This window comes from Petaurus breviceps, unplaced genomic scaffold (assembly GCF_028583685.1).
Source record: "Petaurus breviceps papuanus isolate PSGF00001 unplaced genomic scaffold, PetGlider_PUasm1.0 189, whole genome shotgun sequence".
Taxonomy (NCBI): Eukaryota; Metazoa; Chordata; class Mammalia; order Diprotodontia; family Petauridae; genus Petaurus; species Petaurus breviceps.
This window is the reverse complement of record NW_027185809.1, coordinates 14,127,028-14,152,338: the sequence shown is the minus strand read 5'-3', so window position 1 is coordinate 14,152,338 and position 25,311 is coordinate 14,127,028. Positions and strand designations below refer to the sequence as shown.

At 39.5% G+C, this 25,311-nt stretch overlaps 1 protein-coding gene across 5 annotated transcripts; it reads right to left on the bottom strand.

The window, feature by feature from the left end:
- Window positions 1-588: 588 nt before the first annotated feature.
- On the bottom strand, window positions 589-25,311 carry ERG28 (ergosterol biosynthesis 28 homolog). 5 transcript variants are annotated; one of them, XM_069091934.1, is made up of 5 exons: window positions 25,163-25,311; window positions 18,623-18,796; window positions 4,153-4,243; window positions 1,340-1,458; window positions 589-1,173 (listed from the first exon to the last, which is right to left on the bottom strand). In XM_069091934.1, exons 2-5 carry the CDS (start codon window positions 18,753-18,755, stop codon window positions 1,094-1,096), a joined length of 423 nt encoding a protein of 140 aa, XP_068948035.1. In that variant the 5' UTR covers window positions 18,756-18,796; window positions 25,163-25,311; the 3' UTR covers window positions 589-1,093. The 5 variants fall into 5 exon arrangements, with proteins under 5 accessions (XP_068948035.1, XP_068948037.1, XP_068948036.1 ...); XM_069091936.1 differs by having other exon boundaries at window positions 18,623-18,791; window positions 25,163-25,301; XM_069091935.1 differs by having other exon boundaries at window positions 25,080-25,230.

The following is a 25,311-nucleotide window of genomic DNA, read 5'->3' as shown; positions in this document are numbered from 1 at the left end:
GTATGCCACTATAGTCCTGAACACTGACAATACTGTTGAATGACTGAACACATGCTAGGGAAGATAATTTGACTTCCTTTTTTTTTCTTCTTCCCTCACTTTGCCCTTTTTGGTCACTCTGGCCTGATAAGACCCAGATTTCAAATCTAGCTTTCTACTTATTAATCCTTGCTGTCTCATGTGCTTGTGGGTATGTGGGTCACATGGTTTTACCCTGTAGCTTCTGATGACTCTTTACTTGTGTAGGGCCTAAATATATCTTCCCCCCCTGCTTTCCCAACTATTCATCTCTTTTTGAGGTTACAAAGAAAGAAGGAACCAAATAGGGTCCTGGTAAGTGTTCCTGAGAGCATGGGATTTGAATGGCAAATAGGAAATTAAAATAGCTCTTTGCTGGTAGAGATGAAGACTTGGATTCCTAGAAGATATGGACCTTGGGCTACTTTAAAATAAGAAGTGGTTATTTTAATGATGAGGACGTGGAATAAATGGCTACATTTTCTTTCCTTGCCTTAAGTAACAGGTGAGGGAAGAGAACTCTTGCTCTGTTAGATGAAATTAGAGCAAAAAGACCCAAGGAAACACATGTTCGTTTACTATTTATTACAAAATAACCTACGTAGACATAAATTTTCATAAGGTCTACAATAAGACAGATCTTTCCTCTCCAAATTCAGAATTAACACGTAGCTTCCCATGGGTTTGTTGATTCGCAGGTCCATTTTCTTATCTTAGTAATTTTGAAGTCTTGGTCCCAGTGTAAGAGAAGACCCCATTCTAATCTGTCGAGTCCCTGGTAACCAAAGTTCTATTTAGAGATGCTCTGTGACAGGGTGACAACTGAGGACTTCCAGCTCTCATCTTTCCTCCACACAAGTAAAATCGACGGATGAAACCAAAAATGAAGATAGAGGTCAGGAAGGGGAAACCTAGCTGTGGCAGCAATTCAAAACACTAAGAGAATGGGGGTGGAAAAGGGGGCTGATGGCCAAGGGAAAAAAAAATACACCAGGACAGATGGGGAGGGAACACAGTAGAGGAAGGCTCAGTCATGGGTAAGTGATGCTGGCAAACAGTAAGTGTACACAGGGCTTCATTTTCTCTTCTTGTGCCGGGATACTCGTTCTACCTCCAGGTACTGCAGCCCAAGAAGCATCCCAAAGACAGAGAAACCTTAAATACACAAGAAAATACACCAATCAATCGAGTATTTGGTATGAACGTGGTAACTGTCATAGCTTTTCCCATTTCATTCTTCCCCTCCCACATTTAGGCCCAGCTTAGAGGGATATGAACCATTCTTCAGTGATGGGGAGTAAGGCAGCTGTTTTATACTCACTTGCCACCATTAGGGGGGCCAGGACTCCAACCGTTGGAGCAGCTGTCTCGAATACAAACACCTCAGAGAGAAAGTGCCCCAAAGCAAGGAAGAAGGTCCAGAGTGTGATGTGGTAGAGACTGCAGAGGAGCAGAGAGTAAGAATGTGGAGTTACTGTTTTGTGGAGTACAGAATATATAACTCAGCAGCAAAGAATTCAATGGCCACAACATATAAAAACATTCAATGGGAACAGATGATTCTGGCAAGAGAAAGCATGTGCTTCCCTAGTTCTCAGTGAAGTTCTAGAAACAAGCTGAATTCTGCCTTAACGTTTTGGAGGCATCATGTCCTCCTCAGGCATAGCCCAAAGAACCACAATGAAGGTTTCCATTTGCTACTGGGATATCCAGGCAGGATCGGCTTTCCATGTATTAGCAAGTGGATTCAGACCCAATGAAACAAAAGGCTAAACCACTGTGACTTGCAGATGAGGTACAGACATGCTGTGAGGGTTCACTCTGGGGAAACCATGATGAAGAAAGTCGTTTGTGAAATAAGCTTTGAAGGATAGTTAGAACCTGCCCTGGTGAAGATGGGGGCATAATATGGCATTTGTATGAAACTTTAAGTTTTGCCCTCTGGGGTCCAGCCTTTAACATATATTTTCTCATGTAATCCCCATGTAAGGTAAATTAAGAAACTGCAGCCAGGCACTAAGTGACTTTCTAAAGTTTTAAACTTTCACTAAGTTACTCAGCTAATCAGTATCTGAGGTGACTTCAAGTCCAACATTCCAACCACAGGTGGATGTTTAATAGTTTGGGGACTAAAGAGGGCTGAAAGAAGAAGGAACTTTGGACTTGTCCTATGGAAAAGATCATGTGTGATGGCAAAGGAAATGTTGTGGGGAGAAGGATTAGTAAAACAAAAGAAATGGCTAAAGGTTCAGTGTGTTCATTCTAAGCGCAAAGAAAAATCTGCCCTTATATATAATAGGAATATTTCAGCCTGTATAGCATTTTAAATATTCTGTTTTATTTTAAAAAATACTTTCGAGAGCTATGTTTAAGTAGTACTTTATTTTATAGGTGAGAAGCTGAGGCAGGCATGGTCATTCGCTAGCTGAACAACTTGCTTCTAGTTACTGGGAGAGCTGGACTGCAGTAGGAATGGAATGGACTTTAATGAAGTGCCAGGCTCTAGCCAATGACCCAAACTGCCTTCAAATCCATACATCAGTTATCCTTTGCCAACCTCTTCCAGGGTTGCCTCTGACCACAGCATAATCAGCTAGCAGATGACACACAGATTTAGGAAACAACCCATCTCTCATCTTGGCAAAGGGGTGATTCTTTGGCAGGAGTCACACTTAAGGATACAGAAATAAAATGGCACCATTTCAGGTTCAAAATATTACAATGAGCCTATGGAATCTATAATGAGAACAATCTCTTTCCAAATCCCCTCAGAACCAGCTTCTCTCAGTTCAGTTCACTTTGGTGTCCTAGCTGCTAGTTCCAGGAACTGGGAGTGAAATTCTGAAATGAATATAGAAAAGCTGGAGTCAATAATCCTGGCTTGTGGCTCCTGAAAAATGCCTGGGATTTCAGGAGGAAGTACTACAGAGAAGAAAGCTTTGAGCGCCCTCCAGTGGTTCAAAACAGGGTACACATGGATACTGAGTGTTTTTCAAATTAAAATTTGGCCATCAGACACTTTGAGGCTTGAAATATATTGATGGTATCCATAAATAAATGCTAGTCCAGTGGGTTAGGGTAAATGAAAGTCAAGGAAGTTTCTGAGAGAAAAAAAAGCCACTTTCATACTGAAAGAAATGCCACACAATATAAATATTGACCTCTATCCAAAGATCTGGGACAGCTAGGTGGTGCTATGGATACAGCACTGGGCCTGTATTCAGGAAGATCTGAATTCAAATCTATCCTCAGACTAGCTGCCCTGGACAAGTCATTTAACTCCTATGTGTCTCATTTCCTCATCTGTAAAATGGGGACACACTGGATCCACAGGGCACACCACTCCTGTATCTTTGCCAAGAAAACCACGTGGACAAAAGTCTTGGGGGTCATGTAGAGTCAGACACAAGTGAATGACTAAACAACACCACGCATAGATCTAAGATCATTAATACTTTAGATGGGAAGATACTGCTATCACTGAAATTCTTTCAAAGACTTTTCCTCAACTCCCTAGCCCCATTCATATTATGTGAAATACGGCTTTTGAAATACTGGTATACAAAATTAAATTACTCTCTGATTTTGAACCAATTTGAAGCAATGAAATTTTTTTCTGTAAAAATGGAGTTAGTCATAGAATGCTCACATACAAAAACTATACAAATCCAGTATAAAAGTGAGGCATTAGATAGAAAAGTCAGGACCTCTAGACTTATTCCTGATGACTCACTGCATAATTTTGAATGCCCTAGCTTCTCTGACTTTAAGAAGAAGATTGTGATGCCTAGCTTCTTCTGTTTCCTAAGGGTAGAGGTAAACGTTATATAAGGGGATCACTTCCAGGTAACTTTGAAGATGATATTAAAAAAAGAAAAGGGCACCACTCGGCTAGCAGCACCAACTTACACTTGGTGTAAATTGCTTATTGGCTCAAAAGTATCTTAAGACCTTAAAGATACTGTTGAACAACTGAGGGTCTCAGGTCCTAAGGGAGCAGAAGTGATTAACATTGTTATCAATATGAACTAAATGTAATCATGACTAAGCAACTGATTGAGAATGAGGCTGCATGTTTCCCTGGTGTCTGGACCCCAAAAGAAGGACATTGAAATTTCTCCTTCCTTTACTTACGTCTTGTTGTGAATATCGATGGCACAGAAGCAGCGAATCACTGATGAGAGCAGAGTCCAGATGCCAAAGGTTCGGGCTTGGAGGCCATTCACTGCGTGGTAGAGAAATGGCAGAAAAGCTCAGAAGAAGGTCACTAGGCTGTATTTCTACCAGGCTCCAAAAATCTGAACTGCAACCAAGGGAAAAGCTGTGCTATGTGTAACATGGGGATTGTAAAGGACTTCTCCTTTTGCGGAAATGTAGAAAATTGGTCAGATCTCTTGAAAGTGAGAATTGCTGAGCTATAACATTTTCCACTGGTGGGCAAACAGGGCACCTGTCATAAAGCTTCAACCACAGCAATTATTTATTAAGCATCTGTTAGGAGCTAATCATGCTATCTACTAGATGGTGTGGGAAAGAAAAATAAATAAATTACCCAGCCCCTCACAGAGTTTACAAATCCAGAAGACAGGTTAGAATGTGTGTGTGTGTGTGTGTGTGTGTGTGCATACACAAATAACTAACACACAAAGATATGGGTGTATAAGAAAGGTCCAAATAAGTGTTAAACAAAGTTCATGGTGCTACAGGGTAAGTAGGGAGAGAATAGAAAGATTGTTAATGTTTAGGAAGTAGTAGAAGAAAATCAAAGAATGCTTCATGAAAGAAGTAGCAATTGGGCAAGGCAAGATTTCAACTGGTAGAGATAGGAGGGACAGTCAAGGAATCTAAAACAGCAAAAGCAAAGATACACAGACAGGTCAATAGAGGGTATACATATGGAACATCCATTTTGGCTAAAGGGAAATGGTATGAGCACAAAAAGAGTTCATGAGATCACAAGATTTTAAGCAGAGAAAAGACACAATAAAGTTGTACACAAGAACTAATCTGACAGCATTAGAAAGGAGAAACTGGAGGAGAGAGTGTAGAAGTAGGAAGACTGGTTAAGAGGTCACTGAAATAGTCCACAAAGAAAAAAAAAATCTTGGGCCAGCAACTTGGCACAGCGAATACAGCATAGGCCCTGGAGTCAGGAGGACCTGAATTCAAATCCAGCCTCAGACACTTGATACACTGTGTGACCTTGGGCAAGTCACAACCCCAATTTCCTTGCCTTCCCCCCTACAAAAAAGAAAAAAACTTTATATCAAATAACTGAGAAGGGTTTAATAGCCAAGATAGAAAACTAACAGAAGTATTTAGAACCAAAAGCTAATCCATAAGAGAAGTGGCTGGAGCATATGAACAGACAATTCTTAAAAGAACAACTGCAAACTATTAACAACCATATCAAAGAAATCTCCAAATCACTAACAATTAGAGAAATGGAAATAGAAAGCCCCAAGGTTGTACCTAACTCCCAGCAAACTATCAAAGATGACAGGATATGGGAATAGTTGATGTTGGAGAAGGTATGGAAAGACAGGCATAGTAAACGGATTTTTGGTCAAGTTGTGAATTCTGGAAAGCAATTTGGAATTATGGACATAAGTGGCTAAAATGCTCATAAATTCTGACTGAGATTCCATGGCTAGGTACATATCCCCCAAAAGTCAAGAAGAATGAATTGAAAAGGGAATGAAGTGAGCATGGCTGAGTTTGGCTAGCTGTTTGGCTCATGAATTCACCAATCAGAAGAGTTCACCCCAAGGCCTTACTCAGCATAGTACTTAGCAAATAATAGGTGATTAATATATGTCCCTTGACAGTCGGATTGATTGTCCCAGCTTAGTGATGATTTAGTTTTATACTTTACTGAGAAAATGTGATCCTTCTTCTCCCCAATTTTATACCCAAACCCCTTCAACATCATCTTCTCCTCCTCTGCTCCAGTCTTAGAGAAAAATGATGGTTCTGTTTATCAAAGCCAACCCTTCTGCCTGTGTCCTTGATTCCATTCCCCAAATGGGATGTTTGCTCCTTTACTTACCCTCTCTCCTTCTAATCTCAATCTTTCTTTAGTAACCACTCCTTCTTCCCTGCATTCTACATTATCTCCAGATTTCCCTGTCCTTAAAAAACCTTTACTTGATCCAGCTAAAATCTAAGCTAACAACCTGTAGCTCTCCTTGAACAGGGACTACTAATACAGATACTATCAAGAAAAAATAGAACTACTCTCAGGTCTTCTGCTTAATTAGACTCCCTCTATGAACCTGATGATGAACAGGGTTCAGAAGGAATATAAAGTCAATCCTCAACTTTCTTCGGGGGTAACAGTCTTAGAAAATGGGGATGAAAGTAAGAAACTCGAATGCTGATACACTGAATCTATGGGAAATGTGTGTGTGTGTGGGGGGAATTAGGTTCCCATGAACACCCCAAACTGTAATCTTTTGCCAGAGATTGCTGAAAATAAATTTTTTTTTGCATAAAATTTTTTATAGCAAGACATTAGTTCTGTTAACATGTACTTTTCCTAACATATGAAATGACCCATAAAATAAAACTGGTAACATACTGAGAAAAACAAATGTTGATTTTGTATTTTTTATTTGATTCCATTCTGTAGTCGATTCTGTTCTGTGCTGTGCCTCCTCATCAGGTAGCCATTTGATACACTTTATTAACAAGTCCATGTCCTGCTAATACACTCTTATCTTGCTTGGAGAAAACATGTCTCAGTTTACCTTTTTTTTTTTTTTTTTGCTTTTTGGAGGGCAACTGGGGTTAAGTGACTTGCTCAAGGTCACATGGCTAGTTTTTGTGTTAAGTGTTGAGGTTGGATTTGAACTCAGGTCCTCCTGACTCCAGGGCCAGTACTCTACTCATTGTGCCACCTAGCCGCCCCATCTCAGTTTACTTTTGTTGAACTTCATTCATCACAGTGCAAAACATTTTTTCCCACTGGTAGTTTCCTAGAATTTTGTAATTTTTTTTGTTATTGCTAAGATCTTAATAATAATAAAAAATTTTTAGACAATATTCACTTTTCCTAACACATGAAATCTACAATACCATAAATTTTGAGGTTGTTGTTCAGTTATTTTTCAGTCATGTCCAACTCTTTATTTGGAGTTTTTTTAGTAAAGATACTGGAGTGCTTTGCCATTTCCTTCTCCAGGTCATAATGTACAGCAAATAAAATTCTCAAAAATAAAGCCTTTTTTAACCTGAATTTTACCTTTCACTGTGTCAGATAGCAGTGTACTATCAGATACATTGTACTGTATATTATATATATTATTATGTATATTATATGCTACATTGTATATGGCATACTGCTATAAATCTCTCTACCTTGACTGTCCTCTGAAAACCAAGGTAGAGGTTTCTGGGACTTTAGTCACTGCTGCTGGAGGACACTGAGACCAAGATTGATGAGGTCTCGACCTGGCCTCCAATACTCTGTCCTTCACAGCTGGTACATGGTGTTAGAGATCATGAAGGGTGCACCAGCTTGAAGTAACCCATCAACAACATCTGCTTTGTGTGTTGATTGAGAGCCTTAAGGGTCTCAGAGCATGGGAGCATAGAAGTGAGCAGAAATTTGGCCTTGAGGTTGCTATTCATGCTATTGCTGTGATGTCTCTAGTTAGCTGTTTGGCTAGGCCAACAGCTACATACTGAGGCTTAGAGTCCACAGAATTTATGCTATGCTTTGGAGGCATAACTGCAACACAAAACTCTGAGTTTTAAAGGCAAACAATGAAAATATGCAATGAATGCACAGGGCGCTTTTTACAATGGTAGGATAAACAAGACTTATGAAGCACCGAGTGGGATATCAGCTGCTTCACAAAGATGCCCACATCAAGCCCCTCATTTTTTCTCTATTGTGCATAGCTTGCCAATGCAATCCTGTGCCAAAGTTAAACATGAGAATGTTGAGGACTGACTGTATGTATCATATCCACAAATTACAGTTCATTCTTGTTTTAATTCCTTTTGATTACACATTCATGTTTACCTTTTCATATTTCTCTTGACTCCTGTGTTATTTTTTTCCCCAAAGTTTCCACTCAGCTCTTTTCACCAAGAAGTTTAGAAGTCCTCTTTCATTTAGGGTCCATTTTCCCCCCTGAGGGTTACATTCAGTTTTATTGGGTTAAATTATTTTTGGTTGTAAGGCTCCTTTGTCTTCTGGTACATAGTATTCTAAGGCCTCCACTCCTTTTTAGGGTGGCTGCTAAATCTTGTATGATCTTGACCATGTCTCTTTGGTATATAAATCCTTCTTTTTTGGCTGCTTGTAGTATTTTTTTCTTTGAACAGGGAATTTTGAGTTTTAGTTACGATATTCCAAGAAGTTTTCATTTTGGGGTTTCAGGAAATGATTGTTGGATTCTTTCTATTTCTACTTTATCATCGTTTCTTTTTTTTTTATATTTTATTTTTTTCTCAATTACATGTGAACAAAAATTTTTAACATTTAAAAAAAACTGAGGGGCAGCTAGGTGGCACAGTGAATAAAACACTGGCCCTGAAGTAAGGAGGACCTGAGTTCAAATGTGGCCTCAGACACTTACTAACCGTGTGACATTGGGCAAGTCACTTAACCCCAATTGCCCTGCATTCTCTCCTCCAAAAAGAAAAAAAGATTGAGTTTCATATTCTGTCACTCCTTCATTCCTCTCCTCCCTCCTTGAGAAATCAAATAATTTTATATACTTTACACATATGTAGCTATGCAAAAAATTTCCCCTTTAGCCATGTTGTAAAAGAAAATGCAGACACCCCCCACCCAGAATAAATTTAAAAAGGATGCTTCAATCTGCATTCAGACTCCATCAGTTATTTTTCTAGAAGTAGATAGCATTTTTTCATCATAAATCCTTTGGAACTGTCTTGGGTCATTGTATTGCTGAGAAAAGCTAAGTCATTCACAGTGGATCACTGTACAATATTGTTGTGACTGGGTACAATGTTCTTCTGGTTCTACTCATTTTACTTTGTATCAGTTCATGTAAGCCTTTCCAGATTTGTCAGAAAGCATCCTGCTCATCATTTATTATAGCAAACAATATTCGACAACAATAATATGCCACGACTTGTTTAGCCATTCCTTGATTGATGGCCATCCCCTCAATTTCCAATTCTTTGCCATCACAAAAAGAGCTGCTATAAATATTTTTGTACATATACATCTTTATCTTTTTCTTTGGTTTGGGGTACAGACCTAGTAGTGGTATTTTGCTGGGGCAAAGGGCATGCACAGTTTTATAGCCCTTTGGGCACGGTTTCAAATTGCTCTCCAAAATGTTTAGCCAGTTCACAACTCCACCAATAGTGCATTAGTGTCTACTTTTCCATATCCTTGTCAACATTTGTCATTTCCATTTTCTGTCATATTAGTCAATCTCATAGGTGTAAGCTTGCTTTAATTATAATTTCTCTTATCAATAATTATTTAAAGCATTTTTATATGACTATAGATAACTTTGACTTCTTCTGAAAACTTCCTGTTCATACCCGTTGACTCGTCAAATGGGGAATGATTCATATTCACATAAATTTGACTCAGTTCTCTTTGTATTTGAGAAATAAGGCCTTTATCAGAGAAACTTGCTATATATTCCACTTCCCCTGCCCCAAGTTTCTTGCTTTCCTTCTAATGTTGGCTGAATTGGTTTTGCTTGTATAAAACCTTTATAATTTGACTCAATCAAAATTATTCATCTTACATTCCATAATGCTCTCTATCTTTTATTTGGTCATAAATTATTCTTTTATCCATATATCTGACAGGTAAAATATTCCATGCTCCCCCAATTTGCTTATATCACCCTTTTTGTCTAAATCATGAACACATTTTGACCTTATCTTGGTATATGGTGTGAGATGTTGGTCTAAACCTAGTTTTTGCTGAACTGCTTTCCAGTTTTCCCAGCAGTTTTTGTCAGATAGCGATTTTTTTTGTCCCCAAATCTTGGATTTGTCAAAAACTAGTTTATTATGGCCAACTGTGTACCTAACCTATTTCACTGAGCTGAGCCATCACTATTTCTTTATCAGTACCAGATTATTTTGATGATTATCAATTTGAATTACAGTTTGAGATCTATTCTAAGCAACTAGCCTTTATGACTTCTTGAAGTATGATACCGGTATCTAGGATCTTTTTTTTTTTGTCATGGTTTTCAGGTATTCTGGTGATTCTTAAAGTATTTTTCCTTTGTTTTCTAGGTCGGTAGTCTATGAGATACTTTACATTTTCTTCCCCCCCCCCCCCCCAGGCTTTTGATTTGAATATTTCTTGTCTCATTGTCATTAGCTTCTATTTGGTAAATTCTTATATTCAGGGACCTATTTTCTTGGTTAAGTTTTTGTGTCTCCTGTGCCAAGCTGTTAATTTTCTTTCCAAACCATTCTTCCATAGCATTCTTTTCTTTCTCCATGGTCTCCTAAAGTACACTAATTTGTTTTTTTGAATAATTTTTAGTTCTTAAAAAAAATCTTGCTTTATCTCTTAAAGGATTCTGGTTGGATTTGTGGATAAACTATGTTTTTCTTTGAGGCTTTGTGTAGATGTTTTGGAGGCATTTTTTTCCCCTAGATTTGTGTCTTGATTGTCCCTGTCACTGTAATAACTTTTTTTTTTTTGCCATTTTTGGAGGGCAATTGGGGTTAAGTAACTTGCTCAAGGTTACAAGGCTAGGTTTTTTTTGTGTGTGTGTTAAGTGTCTGAGGCCAGAACTGAACCCAGGTCCTCCTGACTCCGGGGCCGGCCCTTTACTCACTGCACAACCTAGCCACCCCTGTGATAACTCTTAATGATGGGATTCTTTTTTATTTACTCATTCTTCCACACTACTTTCTGATTTCAGACTTTTATGTGAGGACCAAGTTTGCACACTTCTGGGGAGAATGTCTGGGTCAAGCTTTTGAACTCATGAGTCCTTCTGCTGCTTTCTTAGGGTATTGAGTGTTATGTTATCCTGGAATGACAGGGTGGCTCAGCTGGAGGATATGAAAACTTCCAAATTAGTCTGATCCAGGGAAAAGTCTGATTGCTCCAGTCCCAACCTCACTGTCCTAAGCTCTGCAAATTCCTGACTTGGACTCAGGTCTTGCCCCTGGTCAAAGTTCCAGTAGATTGCCGCTGGACTTAGTCACTATCAGCCAGCTGGAAAGCTCTGCAGGTTCACAGTAAAAGAACCACAGGTTCCCCTTTGGTCTAAAATTCCTGATCTAGGTATCTGCTGTAGGCTTCAGGCTGGACTGGAGGTTGGAACTGAGACCCCTCTTGCACTCCTGGAGTCAGAGCCACCCAGTTGTTTGCTTCTGAACTTGCTCCTTGATCGATATGTAGTTTAGGGCCCATGACTACATCTCATCATGGAACACTCCTATGCATAGGTCCCCTCCTTAGCCCATCCTGGATCTGTGATCTGGAACTGAGTAGTAAAAGATGGAGCTTTAGTTGGCATCCTTTCCCTCACCCTGCACAATGTTAGGGCCCTCCCAGTATGGTGATAGGACCTCTTCTTGCTCTAATGCACAGCCTTGGTTTGCTTTCGGTTCCTGTGTGTTGGAATGCTCTGTGTAACCCACCCTGGCCCGACCCTGTCTCCACTGTCCACAAACCTGTCTTCCCATGCTAGCTTGGGCTTGAAATATAACTTATAGTGATTTTTTTTCTTAGATTTCCAATCAAACTTTAGTCTATTACCTCACACCTATCAGAAATGACAAATGCTGGAGGGTATGTGGGAAAATAGGTGCACTAATGCACTGTTGGTGGAGTCGTGAACTGATCCAACAATTCTGGAGAACAACTTGGAACCATGCCCAAAGGACTTTAAAACTTCGATCCAGCAACACTACTACTGGACCTGTGTCTGAATAAGATCAAAGAAAAAGGAAAAGGGCAAAAACATATCTTTAGCAGCTCTTTTTGTGATGGCAAAGAACTGGAAATTGAGGGATGGCTGAATAAGTGGTGGTATGATTGTGATGGAATACTACTGAGGCATAAGAAATGACGAATGGGAGGGTTTTAGAAAAACCTAGGCAGGCTTACGTGAACTGATTCAAAACGGAATGAACAGAACCAGAACACTGTACATAATAACAGCAACATTGCAACAATGATCAACTGCGAAAGACTTGGCTACTCTGATAGATATGATGACAGTTCAGAAGGACTCATGGTGATGAAAAATGCTATGTACCTCCAGAGAGAGAACTGAGGAATTCTGAGTGCAAATTGAAGTATAATTTTTTCACTTTATTTTTCTTGCTTCCACCCCACTTTTTTTTTTTTTTGCAACACGGTTAATACAGAAATATGCTTTGCATAATTTCACATGTAAGATTGATATCATATTCCTTGTTTTCTTGGTGGGGGAGGGCCTGGAGGGAGGGAGAGAATTTGGGGCTCAAAATTTTTTAATATACTAAAAATAAATTACAAATGTTTAAAAAGATTTGGTCTGGTGCATTTTCTAGGTATTTATGGAGGAATTGTGTTGAGAGGACCTTGGTTATACCTTTTCCTGCTTCTCTCCCTTGCCATGAATAGGATACATTTATGCTAATTCCCTAGGTATTTTGAATATCAGACCTGCTAAAATCAATGTTTTATTCAAATGCCCCCTCTGCTCTTTCCTTGTTTTGTCTTCCTCTTATTTGTGCAAAAGGTTTTTAATGCTATGTAGTCAAAACTGTCTACTTTTTAATCATCTCCCTTATTCTTTAAGAATTCCAAATCCTATGCTACTGAGAAAAAACAATGGAGATAGTAGGGACAAAAAAGCCAGAAACCAGATACTATGTAACTAAAATGACCAAGGTTGGCTACAAACTAAAAATGAGAAAATGTACTTTATACCTTTCTTTGCAGAGGTGGGGGACTTTGTGTTGAACATTGTATAGATTGTCAGACCTGTCGCAAATGTTGGCTAGTTTTACTGAATTGTTTTTTCCTCACTTTCTTTTTAAAACATTGACAAGGAATATCTCTTTGTGAAGGAGATGGGGGAGAGGCATATTGGGAAATGAAGACAAAGGAAAAATCCAAAACGTATCAATAAAACCCAGGAAGTATCAATAAATTTTTTTTAAAATATCTTACAGTGATCAGAAAGACAGTAATTTCAAGTTTCAAGTATATCTTGTATCTGCCTATTTGAACACAAGCTGCTTGAGGACAGTGAGTATTTCACATTTTATTTTGGTCTTGGTTTTTGCTAGGGCCTGGCCCAGTACCTTGCAAGTAGCAGATGCTTAGTAAATATTTGTTAACTTGAAGGGAAAAAAACTCCTATAATTATGCTCTTAGCCATATCTGTGAAGAGTACCCAAGGCTCTTATGCTCTCCTAATTTTTAAAATGTAATTTTATATTGAGGTGATATACAAAATTACAGTTTTTAGATCTAAAATATTAATTTAACTGCTGATATTTTAAATGTGAGATCTTTGTCCCATATAAAGTTGATATATCATTGAAAAAAGAGAAACACATTTACATGAACACATGCTAGGTAAAACCAGAACACGAATTAGTTGAAGCTAGACAGAAAGACAGCTCACAGGTTCTCTTCAGAGAGTACAGAAGCAGACCAAAAGTCTACCTTTGGACATGTTGAATTTGAAATGTAAGTGGGACTTCTAGATAGAAGTATCCTTTAGGCATCTGGGATGCATATCTGAAAATAGAGGGAAAGGTTAGGGGTGAAAGATACATATTTTACGGAGTCATTTTCATAGAGTTAACTCTTTTCTATGAGAGAAAGGAGAAGATTGTCCTGGATAGAACTTTGGGAATGCCAACATTAAGGAAATAGAGATAAGAGTTTACAGAAGTGGTTAGGATAGAGAAAGAACAGAGAATGGAAAAAACCTATATGGTGTAGAACATGCCACATTGACCATACCTCATTCTTTCTGTCCCTAGAACTCATTCCAGGTCTGGCATCATCATGAAGTTAAGACTAGAAAAGGTTTGGGAATACCATTAAAGCCCAGAGCTGTTCCTAGAGATCTTGGCTAATGCCTGAGAACATATAGGAAGTAAGATCAGGCGTGTTTCAAGACTGACTCAAGAAAGACTCCAGAAACTCTAGAATGAAGAAAATGCTCATAGCTAGCCTTTATAAGAGGTTGCCTGCTCATTCTATACCTGTATCCTCTGAATTAGGCCTAAATCAAACTACCTTCCAGTAGCTAGGGAAGAGACTGGTTGTGAGCAAAGTTATATTCATACAAGAACGGGTCTTATGAACTGATGGTGCACTCTGACACTGCACTTTGGGCAAGGTAACTGACAAGCCTACTGGGAATCAAAGGACATTTTGTGTACCCTCATAATATACAATACAAAGCTGGTTTTTCTTTTATTTTTTGCTTTTTGGAGGGCAATTGGGGTTAAGTAACTTGCCCAAAGTCACACGGGTTGTTTTTTTGTGTTAAGTGTCTGAGGCTGGACTTGAACTCAGGTTCTCCTAACTCCGGGACTGGTGCTCTACTCACCTCCAAAGCTGGCTTTTCTGTCTCACTTTTGGCACTGTCTCTATGTTCTTGATGAGGAGCATGGGAGGTTGTTCTTATGATCACCATTAATTTGGATTTCTTGCCAAAAGAACCATAAAAGGTCTAGCTTATAGGGACTTGGTATCAAATTCCCAATGCCCTATCAAATGTCTTTCTGACTTAGCATGACTCATTGCTGTAGTGAATGTGGGGGCAGATGGAAGCTGCCTTTTATATGTATCACTGTCTTTTTAAACTCCAGGTATTGTGTCCTTTGTTATCAGTAAATAATTTTTATTGCATTTTATGAACTATGAGTGTCTAATTGTATTCTAAACCCCACCGTGTTCTGTTTTAGAATTAGACCTTTTCCAAAATATTTGGCAGTGGTTGTTTGCAATTAACTCATCGTTCAAGTCATTGTTAAAGTGGGGGCAGGGTAGTAGAGAAGAAACAGTCTCAGGTAGTTGGAATGTCAGATACAAGACTCTGGTATCCTATGGCCACAGAGGTTGTTAGGGACATATGGAGAGTCATGTCAGGAGAATAAAGAGGAAGGTCCCATTCACTCTGTAGGGTTAACTTGATGGATGCTTAAGAAGCCTGAAAGGGAAAGTAAAAATATAGCAGAATCAGCTATCCCTTGGCTCTTATTAATGGCTTTAGAAAAGCTGGATCACTTGCTTTGAATGAAGATATGAATGTTACTAGATCCATAAACTGATCCTCTTTCTTCAAGGTACAGACATCAAAGATCAAAAAAGCTCATTCAACTCTGCAGCAATGCACAAGGGCATATGTAACTTTCATTATTATATCTTACAGAGGATTTGATTGTGCAAATTGACCCAAATCAGTTAGAGACCCTGGATGGGGGAATTATTTTTATCCTCTTTTGAGGAGGCTAAAATGGGGGTTTTTGCACACTGGGTTCCACAAAGACTAATTTCCTTTGAAACCCATTCTCCAATGGAGGACAGCAAGAGTAGGGATTAATTTTTTTTCACAAAAAGCTGCTTTTGGTGGACTAGATTCATGTCCTCTCTTCACTTGTCCTCCACTCCTTATGATTAACTTTTTAAAAATACAATTAAATTCTGCTGACTGCCAAATATTCTGGGCCAGGCCTAATTCAGGGCAATCTAGTAATCCAAGTTTCAGCTCAAAATGCAGACTCTTAGGGTTCATAAAACGTCATAAAAATGACTTTATTTATGACAAAGGATAAAAGGGATAAAGCAGCTCAGTCTATATAAACAAATGGCTACTCCTACCATAGTTCCCAAAACATAGGTCATAATTAAGTTTCCTCTGTGAAAAGACTGAGCATATATCACCACCACGGAAGCAAAGTTACTTTCCTAGTGTCCCATGTCACAAAAGACTGACAAATGGAAGTCATTATTGCTATGTAACCAGTGTGTCCTAGATTCCAAAATCCAAGAGAACCTACACCTAAGTCTCTCCCTACCCCCATGATGTCTCTCTCTGTGATGAGCTGAAAATGACATTAAGAGAGGCCAAGCTGTTAGTCTGAGGGGACCACACTCCCTAAATTAAAAACTAGAAGTCATACTCTGGCTAATTTTTACTTGCTATGATGGTAAGATAGAAAAAGGTAATTTTTTTTAGCCAGTATAAATACTATTAGTATATGCCACTAATTCTAATCAGATTATGCATCAGCTGACGTTTGTAGGGGATTATCCAGAGTACGACTAAGGATAGCATATTAACATCATCTAAATTAACATAAAAATTAACGGGAGATGACACACGAGAGAATGAAATTTGTTTAGCAATCCCACAATATCTATTTCAGCTGAATTCCCCTTCTTTCTCATTTATGTTAAAAGCTAGCGGGGACTACCTTTGTTCAGTCTGAGGCTTCTTGTGGTTTACTGCCTATAGCAACAGCTAAGAGGCTCCTTTTTCCTTCTCAGACTTGTGGTTCAGTTAATCATTATTACTAATAATAAGAGCTAGCAGCTATTGAGCATTTTGTTTTTGAAGCACTTTTCATATGTTATTTTGCTTGATACTCACAACAACACAAATGCTCTGATTATCCCTATTTTACACATAAGGAAATTGATGTACACAGTGGTCAAGTGACTTGCCCAGGTTCATGAAGCTAGTATGTGCCTGATAAGGTCTTTTAGACTCCAGTTCCAGTGTCCTACCCACTTTGTCACCTAATTCTCTAATGTTAAGAGCTGATGGGGATAACCTTTCCATTTGTGGGTAACCTATAGATGCTTATAGTTTTGTTGAAGATATATTATCCTTGGCAACTGTTAAAGGTTCATTCTCCTTTCTATTACAGATACCTATGGCTAGGTCTCTTCTAGCTTCTTTGTATTGCTCTCAAATGGGATAAGAAAACCTGGTTTGACCTTACATGGGAAAATGGGCAAATGATCTGTCCAGGGAATTATGACTAGAGCAATGGTTAAGGTCTTCTAAAGCCTGAAAAACTTGGTGTCCATTGCTTGGTAATTTAGGGGCAGTAAATATATATTTGGGTTTATGAAAATTTATTTTGTAAAATAAATTTTTTGAAAGGCCAATTCCACTCATTTCTCCAGCTACTTTTTTCTTGTGTATTTTGTAGTGGTTTTGTTTAAATTCAGAAACAGCCCATACCAGTTCATTCTCCTCCCAGATGCTGCAGACAATAGGATGGGCTGTCTATCTAGGTTAACTATAAATGTGACACAGAACTGTCAGCTGCTAGGAGATATTTGCTGAAACCAAAGCCATCCTAATTCCCTATGCTGGCTTTAGGTAGTACATATCACATCAGAGAAATAAGAAACCTTACAGAATTCATAGCAGAGAGGCTCCGGAAAAAGGAATGACTATCTCTAACTTCCCCCAGAGGAAATTAATTCTTCTAGGGGAGCCAGTCAAAGGAAGGGAGTTTGAATTTTTCCCCCTGGGGGACTGTCCCTGACTTTGCTGTGACCATAGGTAAGTCATTCTCCATCTGCATAGTAAAGAAACCCCAATGAGGCACTGTCTTTTTTTTCATAAACACTTATAAGATCATAAGAAAGGCTACAAAAAATGATAATAAGAAATGAGAGTAGGGGCTCCTAGGTGGCACAGTGAATAGAGCACCGGCTCTGGAGTCAGGAGGACCTGAGTTCAAATCCAACCTCAGACACTTAACACTCACTAGCCGTGTGACTTTGGGCAAGTCACTTAACCCCAAATGCCCCTCGCAAAAAAAAAAAAAAAAAAAAGAGAGTAACATTTCACTAGGATCTCACGAGAGAAAGAGGTGCATTGGTTGTTGTTGAGTCATTTCAGTGCCATCTGACTCTTCATGACTCCATTTGGGGTAGTCTAGGCAGAGATACTGGAATATTTGCCATTTCCTTCTCCAGCTCATTTCACAGATGAGGAAACTGAGGGAAATAGGGTGAAGTGACATACCCAGGGTGACACTGGTAGTGTCTGAGGGCAGATTTGAACTGAAGAAGATGAGTCTTCCTGACTTCAGGTCAGGCACTCTATCCACTGTGTCACCTAACTGTTCAAAGAGGTGCCAATCTGCTGCTATAGCCATATTTGGCCCTTTTCTGCCTTCTATCCTGGGTTCTTTCTGGAGAAAGAGATCTCACTGCCACACATTATCAAAGCGAATGTGTAGATTTGTTTTGACTATGTTTATTGATTACAAGGGAGGTTTTTTTGTTTTTGAATCTTTTGGAAGGTGGGGCTGTAATGATAACGAAGGAGAAAAAAAGAATAAGAGCATCAGTAAAGCATTTATAAAGCACACAGAAGAGAAGGGAGTTCAGAGGGCAAGACAGACAAGCAGGAAACCTCGGGAGCCAAGGTACTATATATTATATATTTTTTAAAACCCAAGATATACATAATGAAGGTTTCACGTATAATTTTGTTTTCTTCTTTCACTATGTAAATGCTCATATTTATTGCTTTATCAAGTTCAAAATGATCAAAAAAATGAAAAACTATTAAAAAAGTCTGAACTTATTGGGCAATGGACCATCATCATCCTCCATTCCTGGATAGAATATGATCTCCAGGATACTTACCAAGGTCTGGCTTGCCAGTGTACAGCTTTTCATAGAGGAAGGTGTGGTCTCGGAAGCTCTGCAGTGTGTTCCCCATGGCTATAATGGATACTATAACCAACCAGCTGCGTAGCACATTCAAGAAGCGGCTCATTTCTCAATTTAGCACTAGGGGCTTCTCTGTCAGGAGCTACACTAGGGACAAAGATTAGGGTGTCAAGATGACAAGACAGCACGGAATCTTCAGCCCTAGCCAGTTAGTCACTTTCTTGTTTCTTACCAGTAAGAGGGTTTCTCTTCAAATGTTTTCTATCTGGGAGTTTTGGCAGTCTACAGATGTTGTTGAGAACCTTTATAAGTTTTTCATTTTCTACCTTTGGCTATCCAATATCAAAGAAAAAATCCGGAAGGTGTTACATAGGGCTTCTACCTCGACTCCTAGTTATTCTAAACATGTCTGCATAGGTGCTGCTAATTTTTCTACTTTCCCTCAAGAACCATGTGTGGAAGTGGCTAGACAGAACCTATGAATTAATACTTCTTAGCAGCAATGCAACAGATAACACCTAGAAATTTATTCCAAAATAGAAGGCATATGCCTGCCAATTATTGGGTTAGGTTATCATGCGGCAGGACACGGGGCCTAAACCAAGCTGCTAGAAATGAAAAAGAGGCAAACTGGGAGTTTTATCACTCAGTTGCTTCTGTCCTTTGAGGGTGACTACAGCCCTAAGCTAGTACTGAAGGGATAGTTACTACCTTCAACTTGCCCCACGCTAAAGAGACCAGAAATTAGCTGGCCGGTGGAAATGGAAGAGGGGAAAGGCTTTTGCTCTCCCCTGGATCCTGATATGAATTCCGTTATAATCACTGAGTCACAGATGCCTATAGTTCACTGATTCTAACCTCTCACTCCATGCAGGTATCTATAACAAACCCGAGAAGCAGATGGTGACATGTTAGAGAAAAGGGCTTTGGGGGCATCGACTCAGAGCTGAAAGGGATCTTAAAGGTTATCTTATCTAACCTCTGCCTTTCACACAATGAGCAAAGAGAGGCACAGAGAGGTTCAATGACTTGCCCAAGGTCATGCAAGCAGAAAGAGGCAGAGCTGGGGCTAGAATTCATGTCCTTTGATGCTAAATCACTCTTTTCACTGCAAACTTCATGTCTCTGCTAAGTGTGACCCAGCAGCTTCTGTGATCAGAGGTGTCTATGACAGAACTAATTTTAGGGCATGGAGGATGGATGGGTTAACTTAACAGTACGGATAATCCTTCCATTTTTGGAGAAGTAAATTCCAGACTAATGCTGTCCTCCCCAGGATACTTTTACACCCTCATATGTGTTCACCCGCAGAGAATCTTTTATCTTTATGGCTGTTCTCATAAAACCAGCAGTTTCCTTAATGTTTATCCTAAAAACTAGGGCTCAATAATTTCTTAAGTCCTTACTGCCATGGACTAAGCAATGTCCAAAGGTACATACTCCTTGTAGTTTTAAAACAAAGAAAAAGGGAGATGAGAAAAATGGTATATCTTATGGAAACTGGTCTCATTTCAGTCATACCAGCATGCCAAACACTGAGAATACTTTATTTTTACACCCCCCACCTGTATGTGTTAATTCTTTAATTTTCCAATTACTTTCACATTTATTATCTCATTTGGTCTTCACAATAACTGAGGTACACAAAACAGCTATTATCCCCATTTTACAGATGTGGAAATGGAGGCTCAGAGAAATTAACTGACTTGCCTAAAGTCACACAGCTTATGAGTAGAATTCATTATATCTGGAACTCAAGACTCTGCTCTTCTGATCTCTCATCTAGTGCTTTCCCCACCATATTCTGCAGCTGCTCTGTAGACAGGCAGACTACTCTAAGTACTCATGGGCCCAGTGCCTTCTTCTGTATGAAACTGTTCTAACTCTATTTCCCTTTGGCTTGAACTGCCTTCTTATATTCTTATTCCAAGCTGATTTTTAATCATTTGTGTTCAAAGTGGGTAAAAGTGCCCCATAATCTTAATCACGGACTCCTTGCTTTATTGGTTACAGAAGAGTCCTCTGTCAAACTTTTTGTTATTGTTGTTGATGCTTAAATCTATCTACCTACCTAGTCTATTGCTTATAGTAAAGTCTTTTAGCAAATAGCCCCACTACTGTTGAATACTGTTAGGGGAAGTCACAAAACCAAACCATGTTTTGTCCACTAAAAATTCATGTAATATAATCTCAACTGGGGCCTCACTGCTGAATGGTAATCCTTTTAGCTTTCTGTGGACTATTACACTGATTGCAATTGATATTCCAAAACTTAATCTTTTTTTTCCTAAGCTCTCAACATTACCCTTTGCTGAGTAGATGAACTTTACTTTGTTAAAAAAAAAATTTGAGTGGGGGCCCCCATGAGGTCCTTTTTTTTTTTTCTTCTGCCTTTTGGAGGGCAACTGGGGTTAAGTAACTAGCCCAAGGTTACACGGCTAGTTTTTTTTTGTGTGTGGGTGGTAAGTAAGTATCTGAGGCCGGGAACTGAACTCGGGTCCTCCTGACTCCGGGGCCAGCGCTTCACTCACTGTGCCACCTACCTGCCCCCATGAGGTCCTTTCTCTTCCCCAGTCCATACCTCCAAAACCTTTTATAACTTCACATGTCCTTTGCTCAAGTTAGGGTGAGGTAGTTGCTAGCCTAATTACTCTTCTTGTGCCCTTGATCCCATCCATCTGGGAAGATAACTTCAATTATTCCCTCATCACTCTCATATTTAATTTCTCTTTCCCTGTTACCTACAGATATACTCAGTCTCCCTTCATTCTTAACAAACTTTCACCTGATTCTCCTGTCCCCTCAAGCCACTGTACTGTTTCTCTTCCTTTTATATATTTTATATTTATATAATTATATTTATATATAAATATAAAAATATTTATAAAAATATTTTATATATTTGTAAGTTCCTAGTGAGGAAATACTGACCGCTTCCACTTCTTCATTGTCCATTCACTTCTTGGTACCTTGAAATCTGACTCCCATCTAAACCACTCTATTCACTCTACTGACACTGCAGAAGGCTTTCTTTTTTTTTTTAACCAGACCTTCTCCTTCTGACATTCTTTCCTCCTTTGGCTTTCATGATGCTACTCTTCCCTAGTTCTCCTTCCGTCTGTCTGACTGCTACTTCTCAGTCTCCTTTGCTGGATCACCATCCATTTCCTATCCCTCAGTGTGAGTATACACCAAGGCTCCATCCTGAAAATTCTTCTCCTCTATCTTCTCTCTCTTACTGGCCTTCATCTACTACCAGAGTATCTCTCTAGGCAGGTGACCCATACAAATATCTCTAGTCCTAATTTCTCTCCTAGACTGTCTTGTCATCTCCTAGATGCCATATAGTACCTCAAACTCTGCATGTCCAAACAGAATTCATTTTTTCACACATTGCTCTTCCCTAACTCTCTACTCCTGTAAACTTTCCTATTTCTGTTGAGGATACCACCATCCTTCCAGTCATCCAGGTCTGTAATTTCACAGTCATTTGATATATATGTATATTTTAAATTATTTCTTTAAATATTTCCAAATCACATGGAAAAATTTTAACAATCTCTTTTTTAAAGTTTGAGTCCCTAATTCTCTGTCCTTCTTGCCCCTCCCCCAGGCCTTTAGAAGATAAGCCATGTGATATCAACCAACTATAGGTGTTTCACAGTCATTTTTGACTCTGCCTTCTTACTCACCCCATCATATCTGACCAGTTGCCAAAACTTCAATTCTACCTGCACCACCTCTCCTTCTCTTTTTGCTGTCAGATCATTTCAAAATTTCATCTCTTTCCTAGATTACTGCAAAGACCTCTTAACTGATATCCCCACCTCTAGTTTCTCTTCTCTCTAGGGTCCTAGGGTGACTTTCACACAGTTGCCAAAAGGATCTTACCAAGATAAAGTTGTGATTATGATATTCCTAAGCTCAAGACCCTTCCATGACTCTTTGCTGTCTTTAGGATAAAACAGACGCCTTCACCTAGCATTGAGGGTCCTCTATTTCACATTTCTTCCATTTACTCAATTTATGGTCTAACCAAACAGACTAGTTGAATTTAGGAAGAGTTAGTCATTTACCATCTCTATGCATGCACACAAATGATCTGCCATGCCTCAAAAGCATTCTCTTTTCATCTCCACTTTTCCAAATTTTTCTTTCTTCAAGATTCAGCTGTTATTACCAATTCTATCAAGTATTTCCTGATCCCAATTACAGCTATAACTACTCTCTCCCTCCTCCAATTTTTCTAGAGAACTATCTCATCTGTTTCTTTTCCCCCTTCACTTCTTACCTTGTATTATACTTATCTGTATACATGTTGTATTCCCCTAGTTGAATGTAAGCTCCTTGAGGGCAGGGACTATTTGTTATTTTCTTTGCATTCCCAGCATCTAGCACATTAAACAATGTAGACATGTGATAAATGCTTGCTGAATTGCATTAAGTTCTACAAGTCAGCAGAACATTCTAGAAGTCTTAAATAGAGGGCATTATCTCAGGGGTTATCATAGCATTTAGAGCTAGAAGGGACCTCAGAGATCAAGTAATCCAGCAGTTACTAAAGGGCATGCTATGAAATTCCTGGTCCCTGTTCCTAGCTGCAGCTTTTGCTATTTGCTTTTTCCTATCATGGTATGGGGAAGATCACCATACTAGTTCTAATCCTGAGAGGTACAAAGCTGCCATCTCCACAGCGACTCTTGGGGAATTAAAGAAGAGGGTAAATAGGAAGGGGGGAAGGGAAGGAGAGCCAGAAGAACAACACAAAAGTCCACTGCTCTGGAGATACCACTACTCAGAAACCCTTCTTTGTTGCAAATTTAAGATATTTAGTGTCCTGAGAGTCCTTATGGAAAACAATATTACTAAAATATTATCAAAAAGAGTTTGAGAAACACTGATTTGATACTAAATACACAATTTATAGATGTGGGAATTGAGACCAGGGAAGTTAGGGGCTTCTCTAATGTCACATACATTGGTTTAATAGCTAGAGAGGGAATTATAAGGCTGGAAGAGACCTTTCTCATCAATAATTTAAGATTCCCTTATTTTATGGATATGGACGTTCCCTCCAATGAATGAAAATGAAATCCCTTCTAAAACCCAGGAGACAGTTCTTGAGTTGCTGTAGCTGAAAAATTCATTATCTTGTGATTAACCTGGTAGTTAGTGTCTTTAGCTAAGCTGGTCCTTAGATGAAAGATATATAATGTCTATCACCTGGTCCACACTTGAAGCTTTTCCAGCTTGGTAGGACCTGTCAGGGATGCAATCTGTTGACATAGACTTCAAGAACACAAGCTGTCCTTCACATCACAATAAAACTGAAGTGGAATGACCCTGTTTGGTAATATTTTAATGAAGTTTCTCTACCTGTGAAATAGATATTGATACTCAAGTTGAAGAATCTAAGGTTATACCCTATAAGATTATACTTTCAAAACAAAAGAAACAACCATCAAGATTTAATTGAGTGATCCTGGGTAACAATATAAATCAAATCAACTTGATTTAAGTAAAATGAACCCAGGAAAAATTTTAATATGATATTTGGATGTGGAGTTCTCCAGTTTTAGTCTCAGAAAGAAAGTCTTTATGTTAGTTACCCAAGGTGATAATAGAATGTAAAATTTGCAAGAACCCATGCAGCTACCCAAAATAACACGAATCTCTAAAAGGAAGAGGAAGGAGGATCTGAATCTCAAGTACCACCTTCTACATGAAAGCTATCCTGTTCCATCCAATTGCTAGTACCCTTTTTCCTTAAAGTAGCTTGCATTTGTTGTATCTTTATGTATATACTTCTGTATATACATACATGTCTCATTGAGAGCAGGGGCTGTTTCCACTGTGTCATTCTGTCCTTAGTGCCTAGCACAGAGTAGAGGCTTTGGGTAGAGCTAGATGGCTTCTCAAGTCCCTTCCAGCTCTAAATCTATGATCCTATGGTCGTCCTTCAGGGCATGTTGGGAGCACCCCGCTTTATCAGGAGTTAGTCTGCAAAGGAAGATCCTGTTAGCTGAAAAACAATTTGGGAAAGTGGGGGAACAGAACCCAATAAAGCAAAGAGACAGGTGGAGAGAGAAATTAGGTGAAAGGGGAGGTGGGGAGCGAGAGAAGCCAGGGGAAAGAGAGGGAGAAGACCCACGGGGGAGGGGGGGCGGAACAGCCCCCAAAGGCGGGGGGCGGCAACCGAAGAAAAATCACAGAAGGATGGTGAGGGTGGGAGGAGAAACCAGACATCTCTCTGTTCTTCTTCCCCGCTGCCAACCCCTCTCCTCCATCCTCAGGCCGAGGGCACCACATCCTTTCCCAGACGCTGCTCTGCGCCCTTCTTCAACGCCCCCTCTCCTCTCCCCTTCTCCCCCGTCCTTCCCTGCCTCATCTCTCCTCCTCTCCCCTAGACCTCCCGCAGTCTCATCCCTACCTCTTCCACTTCAATAGCGCCTCGGGAGATTTCTCCCCCACCTCCGGACGTCTCCGCCCTCCCAGGCCCCACGCTCCCCATACCTGGCAAAGCGAGCCTGGAGCAGCAAGCGCAAGCCTCAAGTTCACTTCAAGACGCGTGTACACCTGAGACCCTTTGTGGACCCGCCCACCTCTCGGATCAGATCCTGGATTGGTTCACTTTATATCAACTCTTAGTTTGATTGGTTAAA

Coding starts and splice junctions, on each gene's coding strand:
- ERG28 (XM_069091934.1), bottom strand. CDS start 18,755: ATGAGCCGCTTCTTGAATGTGCTACGCAGCTGGTTGGTTATAGTATCC. Junction 4,244..18,622: donor CACTGGCAAGCCAGACCTTG/GTAAGTATCCTG, acceptor TCTACCACGCAG/TGAATGGCCTCCAAGCCCGA. Junction 1,174..1,339: donor GGCCCCCCTAATGGTGGCAA/GTGAGTATAAAA, acceptor TGTGTATTTAAG/GTTTCTCTGTCTTTGGGATG.